Source organism: Echinococcus granulosus, assembly GCF_000524195.1.
Source record: "Echinococcus granulosus chromosome Unknown EG_S00064, whole genome shotgun sequence".
Classification (NCBI taxonomy): domain Eukaryota; kingdom Metazoa; phylum Platyhelminthes; class Cestoda; order Cyclophyllidea; family Taeniidae; genus Echinococcus; species Echinococcus granulosus.
Window position 1 is genome coordinate 333,295 of NW_020170444.1, and position 22,047 is coordinate 355,341.

At 43.0% G+C, this 22,047-nt stretch overlaps 2 protein-coding genes across 2 annotated transcripts; one reads left to right on the forward strand and one right to left on the reverse strand. All coding sequences in view use genetic code 11, as the record gives it.

Moving 5' to 3' along the window:
- Positions 1-140: 140 nt before the first annotated feature.
- On the reverse strand, positions 141-15,818 carry EGR_06846 (PH-interacting protein; the record flags this gene model as incomplete). The annotated part of the gene is made up of 22 exons (XM_024496095.1): positions 141-377; positions 552-979; positions 1,814-1,997; positions 2,812-2,985; positions 3,628-4,134; positions 4,630-4,774; positions 4,864-4,997; positions 5,081-5,280; positions 5,347-5,664; positions 6,431-6,854; positions 7,483-7,818; positions 9,241-9,654; positions 10,491-10,917; positions 10,989-11,169; positions 11,750-12,176; positions 12,637-13,098; positions 13,517-13,640; positions 13,712-13,845; positions 14,705-14,808; positions 14,896-15,123; positions 15,195-15,477; positions 15,642-15,818. 22 exons carry the CDS (start codon positions 15,816-15,818, stop codon positions 141-143), a joined length of 6,048 nt encoding a protein of 2,015 aa, XP_024349515.1.
- Positions 15,819-18,561: 2,743 nt separating this feature from the next.
- On the forward strand, positions 18,562-21,477 carry EGR_06847 (Phosphomannomutase; the record flags this gene model as incomplete). Its single annotated transcript, XM_024496096.1, has 5 exons — positions 18,562-18,735; positions 19,252-19,443; positions 19,799-19,990; positions 20,926-21,111; positions 21,373-21,477. 5 exons carry the CDS (start codon positions 18,562-18,564, stop codon positions 21,475-21,477), a joined length of 849 nt encoding a protein of 282 aa, XP_024349516.1.
- Between the last annotated feature and the right edge of the window lie 570 nt (positions 21,478-22,047).

Genomic DNA, 22,047 nt, shown 5'->3' on the forward strand with positions numbered 1-22,047 from the left:
ATTCCAACTTTTTTTGACTATTTTTGCACAACCCAGCAACTTGAAAAAGAATGCGACTAAGCTGTTTTTGCGTAAGCAGTGCCTAATGGGGCGAATTACCCATGCCAAAGCAATACTGGGGCTATCTTAATCCGAATCCTCTACAGGACCCAGAGTGATATGGACAGTGCATCAACCACACGCAGACCCCTACCGACGACAAGCGCACCATCGCCCACCAAGAACAACCCAGGTGATTCCCGTAGTCGGCCCGAACCACTGGTCACGATAACACCCACGGAGCGCTTGAGGCCTCTAATGCGTCCCAACCCCTTGCCCCAAATTGGGATGCAGTTATAGCCATCGTCCAAGTGCAAACACGAGCCACCGCAAGGGCACTACACGCGTAGAAACCAGGCTTTGCGCAGTCGTGCCTTTTATCCACTTAAAAGGTGAACGCTACAAAAAATTAAATCTATGTTATGTACACATAATACACAAAAGCCAAATCACCTAAAATAACTGTCTCAATGCTACACTTCCACTGCAGTGCACTCCTATTCCTCCCCCACGATGCCCTCACCATCTTGAGACGACCTCTCCTCCTCACCATCTTCCTCATCTACTTCGTAGTAATGTCTCAAAGCAGCACTACGTCTGGGTCGTAACCGAGTCAATTGCTCCCCCTCTTCCACTTGCGCGCGGCACAGCCGACGTCTAGAACTGCGTCTAGGTGCCTCAAGAGTGTAGCAAGTACGCAGAGAACGTCTGTGTGTGGAACGACCCACAGAAGTGGAGGCGGAGGTACTGGAAGACGAGGAAGTAGTGCTGTGGGGGGTTCCGTGAGTACGCAATGAACGTCGAGATTTGCGACCGCGGCTAGCTCGAATTCTACCGACGCCGCCAGAGTAAACATCCACCGTTGCTGCCTCACGGTTCCTTTCAGGCATCTGTCCCACGCCGTTGGAAATATTGACTGGTTCGGGAACAGTTGCTACAGCTTTTAAATAGCAAAGAGCACACACTGATTGTTTAACATTGGAAAAAGAGCACTACTGATAGCACCGATTAGGGCATATTCAGCTACAGCATAAAATGAGAATAGGAGGACTAGATAGCGCCTTGAGCTTCGTGCACTGATAAACAACCATACTTTCAACATAAATAGCAAATTTCTGCTAAAAGCATGCTTTAACTCCGCCAGCCTAAAGGATGCGTAGGAGTCAATGTGTTAGAAATGAGGTGAAATAAAGTCAATTGAAGTTTCTGCTCATGCTGTCATGCATTAAGCGATTGAAAGACAAAAGTCTCCCAGAAGGTCATTTAAAAACGAGCTTACCATCGGTGTTTTCGCTGGAGGCGAGCATAAAACGGAAAAAAATACACAAAATAAGTACGATTTCAAAGGCGAACAGTAAAACATGCAAATATGCATATGCATGTATTGTTAGAGAACCGCAGGAAACAACTTACAGCATGTCCTGTTTTCAATCATATTGATGGTGCGTCATAACTGTCTCGGGTACAGCGTGTTCCATGTTCCACGAATGCATGAGGCCAAAATTACTTTTGAATTCATGCTACTAAGCATAATTTTAACACAGAATTCGTTGTAGAAGGTTCAAACGATCAAAGCAATCCTCAGTCTTCCACATCGCTGATAATGAGTTAGGTGGAAAAGTGAACATAAACTTAGGCGGGATTCTGTGATCGGTAATAAAAGATCTCCTGGTGAGTCTATCCCTCCCAAACACGATTTATCATGTTTAGCATGACGATGAAAAAGTACTCAAATAGTGTCAATATAGAGTCCGCCAAACTCACTGAAATCTACGTAGAGATGCTCTAGTTGAGGGCCTAAGGCTTCGTAGACGTTGGTGAACCTCGTTGTCATTGTTGCTGTCGTACTGTGCAGATTCACCAAAAGCCGGAAGGGAGTCGTCTCCTAGGTATAGGGAGAGGCGCTTCCTCGCAACCTTTTTTATCCACCGCGACAACCATCGAGTATCCGAGTATACCTGCCAATAATTATTTAGTTTTTCATTCTGAGAGGCGTTGACCGCACATTATGATGATAACGATTCTCGAACCAACCATCCAAGATCTCTAACAGCCTTATAGCAAAACAAATTAACTAATTTTTTCAATATTCAGGCCTTCTCAATGTGTCCACAATGATAATTTGATAAAAGTTGGTATCAAAAAGGAAGTCACTCATGGAGTTTAAACTGACCTTGAGTAAGGAGTGACTCTCTCCAAATGGTACTCACCGTTGAATGAAAGCCAAATTAAAGATGTGACTAATGAGCGAGACGTAAAGGCCTAGTTTCTGTCTGCATTGCGAGATGCTAAGAATGGCTCACAAAGACGGGTATGTGGTATCATAAAAATCACCGAGGTAAAAGGAAGAAATGTGTCCACAATGTAAGGGCTCAAGATCACCCCTCATTTACGAACCCATTCAAGTGGACTGCAACTGATGCTATGAAATAATAGTCAGTTTTCAATACTACTTATCCAAGTAGTTTGGCAAGCATTTTGCATGTCAAGGATGAGATGAACAGATGCGATAGATGGCTATAGCATTCTCAAGGTCCCATCCACTGTGCGAATCTCGGAAACGGTCGTAACGAATACGACGCTCAAATACAGAAAAGGATCATGCAAGGCATTTTTGCTTAGATAATGCGGAAATGTTGCGCTATACAAATTTCGCTGTCATAACCACATGGTTCCTCCATAGGGAATCATTTTAGAATCAGATACTATGATTGACTAGATGTAAGACCTTTATACATACGATTGCTGTTTCAAAGCATTGCTTCGCTTTACCTGAGTGTCAGAGTCGCGGTTGAAGAGACGAGAGTTGTTGACAATCAATTCAAGGTCTTCGAGGAATTGACGCGGCCCAGAATAGGTGTCAATGTCACCTTGGGGTGCATGCTGCAAAAGACGAGTCTGAACGGAACCCAGATCCATCGGATTTTGGATAATCTGTCTGTAGGTCTGGAAGGAAAAAACACGGTCATTAACTTGGTTACTGTATTTAAAATAGTTGAAATTACAAGGTTAAAGGCTCGCAATGTCCGTTTCCATTTGTCTTCGTTTGAAAGCAACTTTTATGAAACTGCACAATTCGTGATATTAGCGTCAAATCCCAAGAGACTCGAAGCATCACCAAATGACTTGGCCGATGAACGCAAAGCATACCATAACATGTAATGAATGGGCAATTTTGGCACAATTACCGATTTGTGCATAAAAATGAGTTCTAAAATTATACAGTAAGGAGAATCAAAGAGCTGATAGAGTCAGCTGAGATCTGTGAGTAGAGACATCAAGGTAGTGCTCGACTGCATATCGTTTGAACAGAAAACGCTGCTTAAATACCCGATGGACTAATGCCATGTGTTTTAGGCATTAAACTATGAAAGCTACCCCATCCAGCACAAAGAGGCGCAAAAAACGTTTTCTAAGTGAAATATAGAACAACAAACATCCTTCTTCGGGCCGCAAAATTGTTTTCAATGATTTGAATGCGTCAGCTTTAGATAGCTGCATTGCCTGTTTCTCAGTGTAGTAATAACAATATGACAAAACGTGAATACCACTTTTATAATCAAATCTTACATTCATAAGTCGACTTACCGCATACTGGTTAATATTGACAGGTTCACGGAAGAAAAAACTGCGTCGATCACGTTTCACCTCTCGCAGGAGTTGACGGCATACCTTTCGCCAGTCAAGTGCATCACCTGCCTCCGTCTCAGTTGAATGCAACGGCAGCGGTGGTGGTGGTGGAGGGTGGGCGGTGAGAGTCCGTAGGGGATAACGTGATCCCCCAGTTCCGTTAAGAGCAGTTCGCTTTGATGCTGGAGCAAGGTGTGTCGAGTTCTCTGATGATCGAGAACGTTTCGTAGTTACAGCAGGCGGGGAGTCAGGGGAGGACGTAGAGGGTAGAACAACTGGAGCGTCTTCAATTGATGCCTCCTGTTCTTCCTCTACCCCTTCTTCCTCGCCTTCTCCTTCTTCGTCATCTTCCGCCTCATGCACTGCAGGTAGTGTGGAAGACGAGGAATTCTGTGGCACCTCGAATGCAGGATCAAGTTGGGGATCCACGGCCACTGCTGATATGTAGTTGTCCATCAATTTGTCCTACGCATAATGCAGCCGACAAATTACTGAACTTGTGATAATCAATTTAATTACCTTGAAAGCTATGTATATGTTTGACGCAAATAAAAACAAACATAGATAGGCAATATCACATCAAGTAGTCAAAATGTTAAATCCTTATTAATAATGATATTTCATGCCGCTGTTGAAAATCCCGCATAGAATTCTGTTGTAAAGGCAAAAACTTGAGCCGAAAACACGAAATTCTTACAAATCTGCAGGTGAAAGTTAAAGTCACTTGTGGCTAGATAGCAGTAGCGAACGTACGAACAGGTATAAGCGTTTTTTTATAGAAAAAGTGGGTATAAAATACAAAAGTGTCGAAATGAATACAATGCTTCCATGATGAGGCAACCTAGTCCGAACAAGGAGTCGGAGTACTCAAACACTGAGTTACCATCCCAGTGAAAATTACATCAGATTGGTGCTGGGAAAGACTCGACAACAAAGGCAAAATGCGATTCAGCGACGAACCAGATTGAAACTCGCGTCGGAGATGGCCTTGAGAGCTAGAGAAGTAACCAGCTGTGCCTGGCGCACAATGAGGCTCGTCGGTTCGTTGTAGCGAAGGGCATTCTTAAAAATCTGCTCTAAGTCGAAGCGAATAGCTTCCGATTGCCTAGTAAAAGATGGGAGGGGAAAAGTGGGTGCGAAATTGACAAAGAAGACACTAGCGTAGCATAAAGAGTGCAGAAAAAGCCCTCCTACCTGTAGAAGAGGTTTTCTAGGCGATTGCGTATAAAGAGAAGGTCTACCAAATTTGGATTGACTACGATGTAGTTCGGAAATGCTGCCAGATCCACGGGACTGTTAAATGCTACGGCAGCATTTAGTGTCATCAGCTGAAATAAGCAAGAAGAGGAAATATGCACCTAGGTAACCATCTCAGGAGTTTAAAACGTCGTGGCCCGGTGCTCCGACCAACCTTGTCGAGGACAGCTTTGATACGTTCGATGACCTCACCAAATGTGGTGTTAGTGTGGTTAAAAGATGTAGAAGGTTCCAAAGAGGACACAGACATAGGTTGGGAGCCCCGAGAACCAAAAAGTCGCGTCAATCGATCCACTGGAATCCTAATCTCTCCGCTGTGCATGAAGACTGAAGAAAAGGTCGTTGTTGGATCATCTGGAAGATAAAAACAATGAGGGAAAAGTAAATTTACATACATGGTATTACAAAGACGAGATGTACCGGAAATGGGAAGCCTGCTGACCCAGGGATGCATATCCCAAGGGCTGAGGCAGTCCGAGAAAGTGATGACAACATCACCGTCAAAACCGCCTTCCAGAGACTCCACACCCGGACAATCAGAGAGACTCGGTGGTAGAAGAGGTTCATGAGCAGCTCCTGTTTCGTGATTTTCCAACCAACGGACTCGAACTCCCAACCAAGGATCGCTTGGAGACAAAGAAAGTGTGGACGAGGAAGTACTGGGGTTGAAGACGGAAAAGTCGCGGAGAACGCGTCCACGCCACCAAACATTCTCCACGGGACAAATGAAGACGTCACCTAGTGGGAAACGGAAACCACTTGAATTGTTATCGGAACTTTACATTTTACTCCATACAGTGGTCACGTCAGGTACGCATACTAAAAAACAGTCAACTGAACCCTCTGCGTTAACGGTTTACGCTCTTACCAGAGCACTTACTTGTCTTCAAAATACTTCCTCACTGTCAAACTCGCGTATGACTGACTCCACTAAGATTAAATCTACCGTTAGCTTTAAGCTGAAACCACTCGACTCTAAGGACGGACTAATTAACTGTTTCATTTGTTTGAATTTTCAAGCATGAGAGTCTTCTAACCCCCATGGGGCAACTCCAGTGACGAACATATTCAATCTTTAACTTTGAATGAAACGACAATACACTCAGCCAATCAATTTTGCATTAGGTCCGACCTATAGTAGGATGCAGTGGATCATGTGGTGAGAGAACCAGAATCAATCCCAAAAGGGGACACAATTATTCATATTACTTTTGGCAAAGGAGTAAGATCTACCACCTCACATTGTGTAGAAATGAGGCGATAAGTCAGATAAAAAGGGAAGCACAAAAATGACAAAGCCGTGCCACATTGCAACCATTTGACCAATATTCCATCCTTGGAGTCCATTCTGAAGTCGTTATAATAAAACTTTCAAAATTGCCCAAGAGGCTACTCAAGAACAACAAATAAGCAGTGAAAGGCGAGGATACCCCAGCCATACTCTCTACACGCCTATTCTAAAACTAATGAATGTATTCAAAGTCAACAAAGACGCGTAACAAACCAGCGTTCCAAGAGCGATTGATAGCTTCATCAAAGACACTGCGAAGGACAAGGAAGTCAAGCACCCCATCAACATCATGGTAACGGATGAATATTTCCTTAGGCAGGGGTGATAGAGACCTGACTTCGGAGTCAGTAAGGGAAGAGTAGGGCTGCTGCCTCTCCACAACGAGGCGGAGGGATACGAGACGCACAAAGCTGTCAACAGCGTCTGTGGTATCGGTAACGGGGTCTATTGGTGCAGGAGAAGCTCGAACCAGGGATTGCGTGAAACGACCGGTAGAGGTGGTGTTGGCAGAGGTGGCATTGCGGTGACGAAGAGAAGAGGAAGTGAAAGCGGTGGAATGGGGCCTCCGATTGCTGAGTGCGTTGGTAGTTCGCATAAAATGTACTGCCATTTCGGAGACGTGGCAGCACAGATAGCCCTGTGAAGTGATTGAAATAGAATCAACTGGGTAGTTAGATTTTGACAGAAGAACATTTAATTCACCACTACACTGGCCTTTTAAGCCCTCCACGATTTGGTTCCTACGATAATGACAAGGGGCTTTCTTTTCTGTATACTTAAGTGAATGCATTCAGATCCCAATCTCATAACTTCTTCAAAATAGCTCGGGTGCCACAAAACTGCGAAGAGATCGGTGACTTTGTACATTTTCAAGCGGCTACTGAAGGAAAAAAATCTTAAGTGCTCAAGTAGAAAAATTTGTTTTCGTCTGATTTATGGGAGTGAGTTTCGGACTGAATGATGATTAGAGTAAACGATGAGGATTACGTTTCACTGTACGGGCACTGTTCACTTCGAGGTTGAGATAAAACGTGTCACAGTAAACTTAAACGCTTCTGATAGAACATAACACAGAAACCGAGTGAAGAATGGCAAACCTCAACTTACCGGAAGTGACTGAAGTCAATTATTTCAAAGATCCTTCGAACACATCGACATTCACCAAGAATAGAAGTTAATTACAACATAAAAATTAAACTAATTACCAATAAGAGAGGAGAAATACACTGCGGCTAAAAAACTGAAGTAGACATCAAATTACTTACAGGCAATGTGGAATTCTGTTCCCAAGGTAGTGGAAGCCGCTCTGCTTCCAGACAACCACCATCAGAGTTGATGACATCGATGGCCGGAACCGATCCTTCATGCCAGGCCCGACTCAAGTACTCCTTATGTCCACGCATCACGTAGACCAATCGATCACCCAGTTGAGGCACATAAGGGGACGCAGAGGGCTTTGTGGCGGAGAGCCAATCCAAATGCGGTCCCAACCATGAGACAGGTTCAGAGTCCAGAGGTCCGGGTGTCACGCCTCCTGTAGGATTGGAGACGCCGGGAAAGCCGTTTGGTGGTGGTTCAAGAAGAGGCAAATCCACATGATGCTGACAAAATTAGGACATCATTAAAGAACTTGGTGGATTTAATGACTGACAATTCTGTCCAAAACAAGTTAGAAAAGTTATATATTAAGCGGGTCGTAAACAGATTAAGACAACTGTCTTCAATTAAAGCCGACCAAAATAGTATTTCGAAGTACACGCTGGTTAAGAACTGCTTACAGTAAGTGAACTTTGAAACACTGTCTACCACTCCTTACAATCGCTAGAACCAGGTCTTCAATTCTTGTCACAACCTGTGGAAACATCCGACTAAACTCAACAAACAGTAGAAAACTCCTCTGTAATTTTTCGCTGCATGTTCACGTGCGTCCCGGTTAATCAGAGTCGAGAGACATAACTACTTGGACAATTTGGGAAATCGTACTGTTTCTCATTTGACATGCAACTGAAAAGTGATGCAAAATCGGGCCTTTAAACATGGTGAAATAACATGGCAGAGTACGTAAAAAGTTTCAAGCATTCATTCGTTTAATTTTTTTTAGGTTTTTTGATTTCGCATTATGAACTGCACACTGCGGCAGGCGCAGCCGGATTATTGACACGCCAAAAGTCACATTCCGTGTTGAAACGCTGATTACTCACGTTGACTGATACGACGGCTGTAAGGACAAGCTGAATATGGTACCAAATAACATCGGTGGAGCAGATAAAGTCGAAGAGATTTCCAGGTCAGGTCTCTATAAATAATTGACAATTTTGAAAACCTTTGAAAATCCCCTTTCCCCAGGCTCTTCTGCTCGAAGAGTTAAAATGCCAACTTCGAACCGTCTTGAAGTCCACATACTTTAACCCGATATTTGCGTAACTCGTAAGCAGGAAAACAATCCAGAAAAGGCATAATTTCAACTTCACATAGATTTCCAAATCTGTGTCCATTAGGCGCTAAAATAGTTCATGTTTGCAGATTTTAATGTTTGAGAGAAGAATCGACCACCACATCCCACAAAAGAAATACTCCTCTTAAAGTTACACCAATCAAGAACGAAAAAATGCACTTAATCTTGGACCATGAACATCTCGCATGTGTTATACTGTTTTGGATCCAGCCATGTTTGTAGGACGACCTGGTGCAAAAAGCTACAATAAATCTACAAAATAACGAATGGGATATCGGTAATGGAAATCTTAAGCACCCATGCAAAGGAACAAAACTTTTGATACTCATCTTCAAATATCCATAGTTTTTAGCCTTGATGTGAGCAAGTTATTACTATTTAAAAAACAATCGGTTTACTGGTTGAGACCCTTCAACTCATCAAGTTAGCAGAAAGCAAGGATCGAAGATGATCTAGTATTCAAAAAAAGACTAAGGCGCAAGTATCACGGAAACACCCGAGTGCACTTGGTGAATTTGACAAAAAAATGATAAAAACCAATCTTCGGCGCATGTATTGGGGCACCCACCGAATTGATAAAATCGATACTGCGAATGATTTGCTGCTTGGTTCGCTCCTTAGGGTTAGCGGGGATGGCGTCTGCCACCTCAACTACTTCATCGTTCATCTCGAGGTCCTCCAGACTGTTTAGAGCCACAGGCTCTGTCACGTCTCTCGGCATTGTAGCACTCCTTCGTAGCATGGTTACCGTCTCGGGAAGGCCACGCTGCCGTCGAAATCGTCGTAGGCGTTCGGAGCGCCGAGCACGCCGCAGTGTACGCACCGCCTCCAGCTGGGTGGCCAGAGAGAGTTGATTCTGACGCTCACGCCGCAGCCTCTGGCGCTGTCGGGCCGAGCGGCGAATTACGGAGTCGTCGAGGCTGCCGTTCAGCAGTGGACTTGCCAGTTCTACATCACTGCGGTGACGACTTGTAGACGGCGGCTTAAGAGTTTAAAAAACTTCGCTAAATATTTAACAGTTACTCAGGAAATCAAAACGATTATTCGATTTGTAGTTGCGCTTCATTTAATTCTGTTCCTGTCTGAAAACGCTTACAAGATAACACAATCATTTCTAATCAACTATGGTCGTTAAAATAATACAAATGATAGCAGGGAAGCATAAACCAGCACACTTATTTAGCAAAACATTTCCGCCTTCCTTCTTCAGATATGCTGTCTACTGCTCTGCCAGTCCAAAGATCTCATTAACGACGTCAGTACGTCTGAATACTAGTGGTACAGTTTTCACCAGCATGCAGTAGCAAGTTTATGGCATGAGCACGCGACTACTCACGACTGATTCAACATTAACAAAGTAACTATCGATGGCGTGTTTGAAGTAAATATAGATCAAGGTTGGATTGAGATCTGTGAATGTGCAGTGAATTTCAACATTGCTTGACTAGCAGAATTGAGGCTATGCAAAAAATAGCTGTTAAATACCTTCAAATCTTATTTCAGTTGATCCTCAGTTTCATAAAGATCTTTAAGAAATTTGTCCATCCGTTTAGAAAAAATAATGATTTTAGTGCAAGCATAGTTTTAACATCCCATTCCAAAAGAAGGAATCGACGAATAATTTGCGAATTAAAAATGCTTTCAATATAGTACTTGTGATCTCTACATTGACATTGGCATGCTGACCATAAGTTATAAGTTATACGCGCTATTTCAAAACACGAATGGATAATAAGGATATTTAGAGTCATCCTGGTATTGCGAACGCATGGAGGGGAGTTAGTTGCCTTTCGGCAGTACAGTATAGGATGTAGATACCTGTTCCGCAGCCTCGAGGTGCCAGCGTCGCGTTCTTGATCGAGTTGTCGGGGGACGATTGCGACGAGTTCGGCTGGAGCCCCAGCCGGCCTCCGCGTCCCTGTGCGCTGACCAATCTGAATCGTTCTCTGAGTCGTCCGCCACCTCGCCACCATCCATGTCCAAAAGAGAGTCACCGGGTAACCGAAAGACCCCACCTTCGTCCCCATCTCCACCTCCCACCTCGCCCACCAAAACCACTAACGACGACGATTGTGTCTCGTCTAGAGCTGCCGCCGACCGAATGGCATTCTCGACGGGAGCAGTCGTTGCGCCATCTACATCCTTATTGGTGAGGCTGGGTATTGAGTGGGTGAGAGTTTGCAATCCCTCACGAGAGGCCTTCTTTTCACTCTCTTGTCGAATTAAAAACTTATCAAGTTCCAATCTGGAAGAAGAATGTATTAAACTCAACTACTTGTTTGAAAAGAAAAAGAGGGTGCCATTCAGAAAACTCACTTTACATCATTTTTAGAGAGAGGACAAATAAGATCATCTTTACCCGAGAGCCAGTGACAACACCAGAGGTAAGTCTTGGTGTAGTCTCGTGGTGTTGACGACGGAAGGGGTGCGGGGCAGCAGTAGGTGGATGGAACGTTATTAGCGAACTGGATATCGTCCACAACTACCTCCTCACCGTCTGGGTAAGATTGAAAATAAAAGGGCAATAACCTAATATTATTTATTTTCTCGATTTAAAATGTAAAAACCCTACTTCGTCATTCTACCTGGTCACCAAGTAGGGAACGCCCAACTTCATCAACCGTCAATCCTGAAAGTCAATACCTCAAGCATTCCATCTTGGTTTTTTTGGCTGCCCAGAAGATGCATCGCTATTTCAACACCAGCCTTCGAATCCACGCCCAAAGATAAAGTGGGTTTCATTAAACATATTTATCAGACAGCGCTTGTCGTTTTAAGGCATTAGACCATAATAAGTTTTGGAACACCCGACTTTTATAGTTTAAACACGGCGATTTCCTACCGTACGGCTATCTGTGTAGAGCATAACGAAACATTCTTGAAATTGAAATGAATGAAAAAAGCACCTTCTACTGAAAGTTTATTGCGCCCTCTCCCGCTAGTTGTCAGATACTGTTAAGTACCGCTGAGCGAACAAAGTGCACTGTGATAGAGGAACAATAAGGCAAACTTCTGATTTGAAATTGGGCAATTCCCACTTAAGGAAGTGGACTGCAAAAAGGTGCATAAAAGCCCACCATCGTCCACCATGGTAGTTGGTCTAGCGTCGATTGGCCTGAAAGCGTATCTGCCAGGCACCTGAGCAATCTGTCTGTCCGGGGAGTAGGGGTAGCCCCTCAGAGTGGTCAGGTAGGCCGGTGGTAGTCGAGAGAAAGGCACGCCACTGGGCTCGTGGACAAGTTGGAAAAGTACACAGGGCGGTGGTTGAAATATCCCAGTGATACTGTAGTCGTTGCTGTTACTATATGACGAATACGCGTCCTGTTGCTGAGGCTGCTGGTGCTGCTGAGGCTGTTGAACTTGTGAGGTGGAGCCTGCGTTGAATGACTGACTGGAAGCTGGAGAACCCAGAGCCAACGCTACGGTGTTCGATGGCTGGGACACCTCCCGCAACGCCGCGTTATCCATCTCCCAGTGCAGAAACTGTTCCTCATAGGGTGGTGGCTTCAGAGTAAGAGGGCGAAAATGTTAATTTGCCAAGCATCGCAGTCCTTACATCCACGTCTTACGAGTAATAATAATGATTATGCTAGTGATTGAATACATTTTTTAGACATAAGCCTATGATGCACTGCATGTACGGTGGGCTAGATTACCTCCGAGACTTCGAAACCATGTGATAAACACTACCCACTGGTCTCAAAGTTAAACGGCTGGAACCAAATAGTGAAGTCCGAACATATAATTTTAACAGTCAATCTGAGAGTTATTTGCTTCGAATAATTGACGATCTACGCAAATGAAACATAAATGTAGCTACACGAAATCCATCCGAATCAACAGCATCTAGTGAAGGAGAACTAACGCAATCCCAAGGATTTAACACCTATTTTATGCAATGAATGGATGAAAATCTACGCCGACGGATCATGCTAGGCGAAATGCAAAAGGAAGAGATCATCACCTCAGCACCGGATAGCCGTTTCACGGATTCTATTTCTTGACTCGGAGCAAACAATGAGATGACACCAGCCTTCGTGGCCACCAGAAAGCCCGGCCCGTTGGCAGTCGGCATGGCGACGCAACAGGTGATGCGTTGACTCTGTAGTCCACCCTCTCCACGAATCCGACGCCGTTCTTCATCATCCTCCACTGCCACTGTCGCCGAACCTTGGAGCGAATCCGACGTTGCCGTCCCCGTTGCTCCAGCCAACGGGACCTCAAGTTCCGTGGATTGCAACCAGGTGATGCCCAGGTCGGTAGTTGGCTGAGGTGCAGGAAAGCGATAAAAAAAGAGAATGGAAGGTATGACAGCCGCAGATGTGCCGAAGCGCCAGATGTAGAAGCGGCCGTCGGCACCACCGGTTGCTAAAATCTCCTCGCAGAGTGGTGAAGTGGCAACCGCGTAAACTGCGCCTTCGTGACCCTGCACAAGTGATGGAGAATGGACTACTACGATCAATGTTTGGAATCTCCTACTTTGCGATGGTGGAGAGGGAGGGCGACAGAAGCTAACAATAAATAGCTCTACCGACTCAAAATTAAATAACCAATTTTGAAAAATGATGCATAAAACTAAGAAGCAGCAATGAATCTGGCCAAACAACTAATTTATTTTCAAAATATTTGTCTGTTTAGGAGAAATAGTTTGACTTATTCTCTAGAAACCTATTTAAGTCATTTGCTTATTCTTTTCTTTTTCACAACCAACAATTATTTTTTAAAAACGAGCCAATTACAAGGCCACGAGACTACCTGATCCACACGCATTCGAGGCTACTATCATAGAATCTCAACAAGGGTATCAGTTCTTGGCCGATGGAACTACAAAATGACATACTCACCGTGAGAATAGCAACTCTTTCACCATTCCTTCCACTGAAGACGTTCACAGCTCCACTCTTGAGGCAGACAGCGAGATAAGTATCTTTGCAGCTCCAGCGCAGAACACAAGGACGACTCTTTGGCCTGTGAGGATAAAATTGAGGAAGCGTAAAGGAGTTAATTTGCATGTGTGCGTGTACAGTACGCATGCTTACCGTTTGCGAAGCTTTAGTTCTAATCCTGTCCAAAGACCGGCCCGAAGATTCCAGAGCCAACAGCTACCTCCGTCGGCGGACCCAGTGGCTAGTTGCACTCCAGAATTGCTGAAGGCTACGCTATTCACATCATCCTACGAAATCAAAAAGGGAAATTTATTATGAATCAGATCTGGTGGCGAACGGAAGATTGGAGCACATCGCCAGAAAGGAGGCAGAGTAATTAACTAGTTGTTACGACGTGCGTAGAACGGATGGACTAGAACCTCAGAGAAGCAAGGAATTTGCTATGATAGAGGGGCATCACTAGGCGTTTCGACAGGCTATTGCGCATTATCATCTAGCACTAAGACACTATTATTTAAGTCCATCTGCTTGATGGCGATACCACCGAAATGTATCAACCCATCTTCGAAACCAAAATAAAATCATAATTTTTATTGTTCTACCAGAGATAGTGAAAACTAATGGGTAATATGTGCAAAACGAGAATAAAATTCTCCAGCTTAGACAATTATACGATTTACAAATAGAGAAACCAACTTTAGGTCAAAGTAGTGGACGAATGGAGAGTAAGACACATTAGCATACCATTGATAGTGATAAAACAATGAAAATGTCAATTATTTGAAACAAACTGGGCTGGTTTTCTCGCAAACTAGTAAAATGAACTTGAAGTGAGTAGGAAAAATAGACGATCAGAGGAAATTACGTACTGTGATGATCCGTAAGATAAACGAGGAAGAATATGCTGATGAAGACGTACTAAATTTGCCTATTCACTAAACTAAGGGTGTTCCAATGTCTAATACCCGGTAAACAATCAACACATGAACCGCAATAAGTATACATTTGCAGGGGATTTATTAATAAAACCAAAATCCTACTAGGCAACAACTAAAAATGAGATGGACAATTAAAATGATAGTAACGTTTAAATCCCCATGGATAAAGAACAACGTCGAGATAAAATAAAGGCAATCAGGCACACACCTCATGAGCAGATAACCGACCAGCTGAAATGGGGCATCCACCTTCAGAAAAGGTGAACATGCGGACACTGTGATCAGTACAGCCCACCGCCACGTGATGACCGCCTAGAAGGGAAATTATCCAAGCCGGGTGAGTTAGTGGATACCCGAGAGATACGTGAGAAGTAATTCGCAGCAGCGACTTCAACTCACCTGGACTAACATCCAGAACGACAGCACTAGTGTTGTTGGAGAAACCGGTATCCGACTCACGGGTGTTGAAGGTGGTAGTGGGGTGGAGACGGATGCTACAACAGCACTCCACAAACCCATCCACTCCAAGGCCTATTTCATTTTCGCTAACCACAAGGGTGTGTGTGTAGCGAATGAAATGCAGCCCACAGCCATACGAAGATACCAAAAGCCACCCATCTTTCTCATCTACAAAGGAAAGTTTGGGCTGTAAATTCGAAGACTTGCGAGAGAAAGGTAACAAGAAATTAGAAACCCACTTGGGAATTCAGATGGTTGAGGAATAGGTATGAAGCTCAAACCCGAAATGACTCTGTTGCGACGAGAACCGCGGAACGAAACGAGAGGCTGACCGGTGCGCAGGCACCAGATAACCAAAGTACAATCTGCATCTACGGAAACCATCAGATGGTTGTCAATAGATACGTCAACCTCAATTATTTCCGCTAAATGGCCTCGAAGCGTATGACGTAGAAGTGGGACGGAGAGACTAGGCTGAGATGATCGCAGAGACCATATTTTAATGGTGTAGTCATCGGATGCCTAAAAGAACCAAAAAGGAGCGGTACCGTACAAGCTATGGCTCTCGCTGCCTCACGGTAAACAAATAACAAAAAATTACACATAAGTTAGAAGATCCAGAATAAATTGCCCAAAGAATTTAAAAGCCTGACCTATATAAAGTTGGAAAAATAACAAAATTGTACCGATATAAGATAATCGGAGCGGCAATCGTATTTGAGACAATAGATGGCAGAACGATGAGCCAAAACATGCTGCTGAAGCACAATTTTCCTGTGGATATCCTGTATTATCAGCGACAAAAAGTCAGTAGGCTTTGGAACTGATCGGTAATTCCAGATACCACACGAATGTCCAGTCATTGCAAAAAAAGATGAGAAATCTTGATCACGCGAAGGTTTGTTTACTCCTTAAAGGTTAATTTATTCAACGCAATCCATACGATGAGATTTTATAAGAGCTAAGAGAGAGGACAGTGAACGAAGACAGCCCGATTTGTTGGTCGATGCAAAGTCAAAGTAAGCATTACAAATATGGCTGAGACAATATGGTTCAATGTCATTGTAAGTGAGATCCTAAAGGGTTTAAAGCAAAAAAAAATAGTTACAAATTCTTCAAAGGTTTTGGCATCAAGTCTATCGACTTGGTTTCCTTCAAGCCCAGCCTACAAATTAACCCTCATCAAAGCAACCTACGTATTGGCTGTTCAAAAAGCATTTAACAGTCTACAAAAGTGTTGAAACGAAGGGCATATACCTCGGAACCATCTTCACATCCTAATGCATCGAGGTACCTTGCTATGAGATAGAGAATTTCTATAAAATAAAAAAAGCCGTATACGGTACAAACCCCAATTATTCATTGGCATGTGTTACGTCAGTCACCGATAGTCTCAGTTCATAGGAGCAACAATGCGTGCTTTATTGGTGCAGGCTTCGGGACATGCTCAGGAACCAGCACAACCTAGACAGAATAACAAAATAAAATAGAAGTGATTACTATTTACGCGTCAAAAGACACTAGTTAAAGCAAGGCTGTGTTATGATTGGTTTAAGATAAAAGGGGTCATCTTTATAAAAGTCGCCACTTTAGAGCTTAAATTAACACGGCAACAGTTACTACGCCTGGCTAAATTTACGTATTAGCTTGCTAAATTTTTAACAATTTTATTAGTTTTTGAACTTAATGCGTAAAAATATGATTTAAATTCTCTTGTCACATTTTTGTTATTTAAAGATAGTAAGCTTTTGCATATATGGATAATTCTTATCCTAAACAAAGAATTGCTAAACATACATTAAAAAATTTGTTTTGTAGCGTCAACTACACAAACGTTTATAATGACACCCTTTTAAATGACTTTATTCGAAATACATCTAGCCTTAATCTTCCCCTTATTATGTACAAGCGAATGCTTTGGGGAACAATATATGCTGCTTGCACAAAAAAAGAACAAAGCTCTAATGGTTTAAAAATCTTATCAAAGACAATAAGCTTAGCCGACGACAATTTGAACCCTGACGTATATTAGCATGCGCTTAGGCAAAACATCGGATATTTCGCATTCTATCTTCCGTTAGGCACAGTTTTTTGCGTTACCCTTGTCAACCTTCAGCGTTAGCCCCTGAAGCACAATCGGTGTTATAAGTCTATTCTTGGGGCTTACCAAATTGAATTTGATTTTAGCGTTACTGATCCAAATCCGTAATTTTGCTTTACGTGCAAGCGGTAGTGCATACTTTAAGTAACTTTGTGCTGCTCGAATCGCGTTCTTTAAAGAGAAAACAACCCGTGCCATTTGCTAGTGGTGGGTCCGATGGCAAAAAGCAGTTAGCTAACGAAAGTTAGGATTTTGGGTATAAAATTGGAAAAGTATAATAATTTTTGTGTCATCATTTCATTGCTACCCAACGATATCTGTATGGATTTTATCCAGCAAGTATTAAGGCTGGGTTTTTTGCGTGTCAACCTAGTAAACATCTTTATATAGATGTAATACGATAGTGGTTTACCCCTCGGTTCTGGTGAGGCACCACTTTTGTACTTTGAATTATCCCCCTTGTACTCCGCTGGGTGGGCTGGCCTTTTGGGCCATGCCAATAGCTCAGACACCTTCTCCGTGCTAAATATATATATATATATTCTGCGCGAGTATTGCGTCTTCTTTCGTCTTCAGGGAGTCTCGGGACTCTATATAGATAACAATGGCTGCTTCATAAATCACTTTTATGAATATTTTACACCTGGTGCAGCAAGAGTTTGTAGCTGTCACATCCACAGAGTACGAGATTTGTGTTAGTGTCTAAGGACAAAAGTCTTTTTAACCCATCTCTTAGGAGCTTGCACATCAACATCTTAGTAAAATTTAGCATACAGGCATGAAAATTAGAATTAATGCATTTCATATGCTGTTTGTTTACTGATATCAAAAATACGGATTGCTAATTCCTTACTGTAGGACGATGCTCGTGAGTCTCCTCTTCTCTGTTCCTCGTACCCTTTGAAAACCCAGGTTGCCTTGATTTTGACATGTTTATTAAGGCAAGTAGATGTGGGAAACTGCTACAGAGTTAAGGGTGTGTGGACACGTAACTGCTTCCCGGCTTGCAGGACGCTGACTCTTCTGTCACCTTCGATTCGTACCCCCGTCTCCTCTCTTAAAGGAACATTAAAACAACATGAGTGTTACATTTACCCAAGTAAGAGAAATTTAAATTACTGTAATAGACTCCTAAATAGGCTAAAAGACTACCAGTATGACCAGAGGACCATGTTCTAGAGAGAAAAACACCCCGTAAACGGTCAAACACGGGGTTTAACAGGCATGTATAGGCATATACAAGGTTTGTGGCTTCATTTACCTTCCGAAAAGAAGTACAGCAAGCAAGAAAATCAGCAGTCATAAGCAAATTTGCTAACTTTGATCACGTTTGAGTTTTAACTCTTGGGTTTTGTTCAATTTTGGAAACCGCCCTTAAATGCTACCTTCAACGTTCACATGTGGTTGGATACAGTTGACATTTGCAAGGAACTAACTGAATAATTATGTGTACCCCGTCAGGCTATATTTTCTGAGCCTCATGTAATTAACATATTTGTGTAGCAATGTCTCATTTGTTCGTTTACGCCAAATTTTATCAGCAATTGCATGGCACCCCGGCTGGTTCGATTCCATCTATTCCCGCTGCTCGCGGTCTTCATCAGTGCGGGGGTTTATGGCTTCCGGAACAGTTTGTCTTTTTGATATCGATGGAACTCTTACGAAACCGCGGCAGGAAAGTTCCTCATGTTGATTTTTACAACTAAGGGATAACTTTAATGAAGTTATTGCCTCTTTGTATCTGGTTAATAAGCTCAGAATGTAGTTTATTTATGTCATATGGGCCCCACTTCATTCTTCTTCACAATTTCGGTTGACAAAACCGTTTATTTAGCCAACGACCCCGGATCCTGCCCCCTAGATTTTTTAATTATCTTCCATGCAATTCAACTTTAATGGATTTGAGCACGGGAATATCGTTGCTCTATTCGTTCTCCCGTACAGTCACAATTTTTTTCCTTCAGACTACTTAATGCGGATTTTCTGTTGCTTAGGACTTTGTGTTAGGCCCTGTTTTTTAAATCCTACATGTTTTTAGCATTATTGTGCCAATGTGTTTTGGGGTGGAAGTGTGACTAATTAACTGGGTTCTCAAATCAATTTCACTTAATTGGTTTTCTAGATTCTGGCTTCGCCCACTTTGTGCTATCGAATGGGTCATTAAGATTTTGCGAATTCAATCCTGTTGTCTTTAGGTTATAACTCCGGAAATGTACGAATTTCTCTGTGAATTAGACAAGAAGGTGACAGTTGGCCTTGTGGGCGGTTCTGACCTGTGCAAGATTAGGGAACAGATGGGTGGCTCCGCAGCACTGCACAGGTTCAAACATGTCTTCACCGAAAATGGCCTTGTCGCCTATCGATATGATCAACTCATCTGTTCAAAGGTTTGGTTTTTTGGCTGCTAAGTTTTTGCTCTCTCTTTCGAAAATTGTCACCTTTGCCTTTTGTCCATCTTCCATTCCATTTCTGAATTCTTTCAGCACGTCATTTTCCACCCAAGCTTTGGTTGCATTCGAGGCTTGTTGGATTAGTGTGTTACCGTGTATTTAATGCCTGAAGTTGAACTTAGGTCCCTACATGCTTTGTCTGGCAGAAATGATTGCATGCATGACCTCTCAAAGTGTGTCGAGTATTAGGTTTTACTTAGTCTAAGGCGACATTGAAAGCTGGCACCTTGAGGGTAAAATAGAACTGCTTCGGAAAATATTTTATTCAGTATGATCTTTCATGAATATCTAGGACATTGCGTCACATGTGGGCGAAGAGTTGTTGCAAAGACTGATAAACTTTATTCTGCGACGCCTCTCAGAGATCACGCTACCGGTTAAGCGAGGTACCTTCGTAGAATTCCGCAAAGGCATGCTCAACGTTAGCCCTATCGGACGAAGCTGCTCTCAAGCGGAGCGGGACGCCTTCTACACCTACGACAAAGTAAGTCGCCCACTTGCCCTCCGCCCAAACCCTTGAACCTATTTAGCGTGTTGGGGTTGTTTGGCATGATTTTCACGTCTGGCGCTTGTAGCTAAGATCTTAACTGCTTGGAATGTTTTTTTTATTAAGCCTCAAATCAAAGCGGGTATGTAAAACCTTTTGATGTTCCATTTATTCCTTCACTATCAATAATTTAGTGCTATCCCTACTTCGTTATGGTTGGCTCCTCTTGTTCTTGTAAAAATGATTTCTGTCAGTTTTATTGGTGTTCATTTATCTATCAGGTTGTTCGCATTATCAGCTCTCTCAATCCGTTCGGTGAAACTCGGAAAAATGAGTGTTATTACCTTTAGTAGGTAGGGTTACAGAATAACCATAAGAAGCCAATAGAATGCGTGTAGTAGATAAGTTTTTCTGGTCTTAAATTCCATTCTGGTGAAGCTTAGAAGACGCGTAGGTATGACTGACTTTCAGGGTTTCTTTACTGTTCCTTACAAAAGCGTTATACTTTCAGCCGAAATCCTCATTCCTAACAAAGCATTTTCTCGAAGTGTTGTTTGTTTCGTTTCTGAAACCCTGTTGAGTTTTTGTTAGCTTTCGTCGATATGATTAACCGAAATGCTAACTTTGATCTTGGCTGATATCTAGCTTTAATCCCGCTGGAGGTGTTCTCATCAGATCGTTCTTTTCATCAAATGCTTTTTTCGGTGTAAATTCAAGTAACAACTTTTCCTATGGGTTGAATTTATTCAATTTTAAAGTGGTGCAACATCCGTTGACATTTATCACCCGTTAAGTTTCTTTGTTTTGATTAATTAGGAGATTTCAGTCTGGATTCATTCTTTAGTTTTTCTTAAAGGCCAATACAATCTAACAGCGGAGACCCATTCAATGCCAAGCCTATCATTATCTCTCATCCTATCCTATTTCGTTAGGAACACAAAATTCGGGAAACCCTGGTTGAAGTGCTTCGCAAGGAGTTTGGCGACTGTGATTTGCAGTTCTCCATCGGCGGGCAAATCAGCATTGACATTTTTCCGACAGGGTGGAACAAATGCTTCTGTCTCCGATTCCTCGAAGATTACGACACCATCCACTTTTTTGGTGATAAAACAATGAAGGTAGGCCGTCAATCTGCTTATTCTGACCTCCCTGTGGATGTGTTGAACAAATAATTGTCACTTCTGTTTAATGGAGCGACCCGTTGAACCTTTCGATTCAATCGCTTTGCGTGATATTGCTGGCATTCTGGAATGATATTAGGTCGCAATGGTCCGCTGTTCGTTAGTGTCAGCCGTTCTCCTGTCCTTGGAATAGTGCATTGACGATATATCATGTCATGTAGCATATTCATTACTATTTGCACTTAATCTTTTCTTTAGGGTGGAAACGATTTCGAAATATTTTCTCACCCAAGAACTATCGGTCATAGTGTTGTGGGTCCGGAGGATACGAAGAAGCAGCTACAAGATTTATTTTTCTCATGATTTTTCTCAATTGTTCTTCCCCCTTTTTATTTATGAAAATTGACTTTCGCAAATTGGTATATTTAGCAGAATTTTGTACGACTCGCGCATACCTGATTAAAACGATGAAAGGCAAAGCATTGCAAATTGTTCATTCGCACTTGGAAATGCAGAAGCAGATTGGTAGTTAATGAGCCTCTTGATCGTGTTCTTTGTAGTGGCTAATTGGTATCAGCATTCGTTCAGGGGTCGGTGGATGGCTCTGACTACCATTACGATTGCATCCTGGCTCCATCGGGTAGTCAGTGCGGCTACTTGCTAGGAGTGATGAGGGTTTTGTCATTGTGTTCGCCTCCATTGGGAGGTGGTAAGTCGTTGTAACAAACGGTCTGGTGGTTACTCGTCGTCGTGGTAGCTAGTTGCGCGTGCGGGAGTCGGTTATCGTGCGATCCTTTTCCTGCGGCTCTCATGTAAGCCCTAGTTGGAACCACTGGGCAGGGGGACGTTGTTTTGGCGTGGGAGGTGCCAAACCTGTTCAGAATCTCAAAGAAGGGTGGTTTTAGTACAAACTGAAGATGGGCATGAAATGGG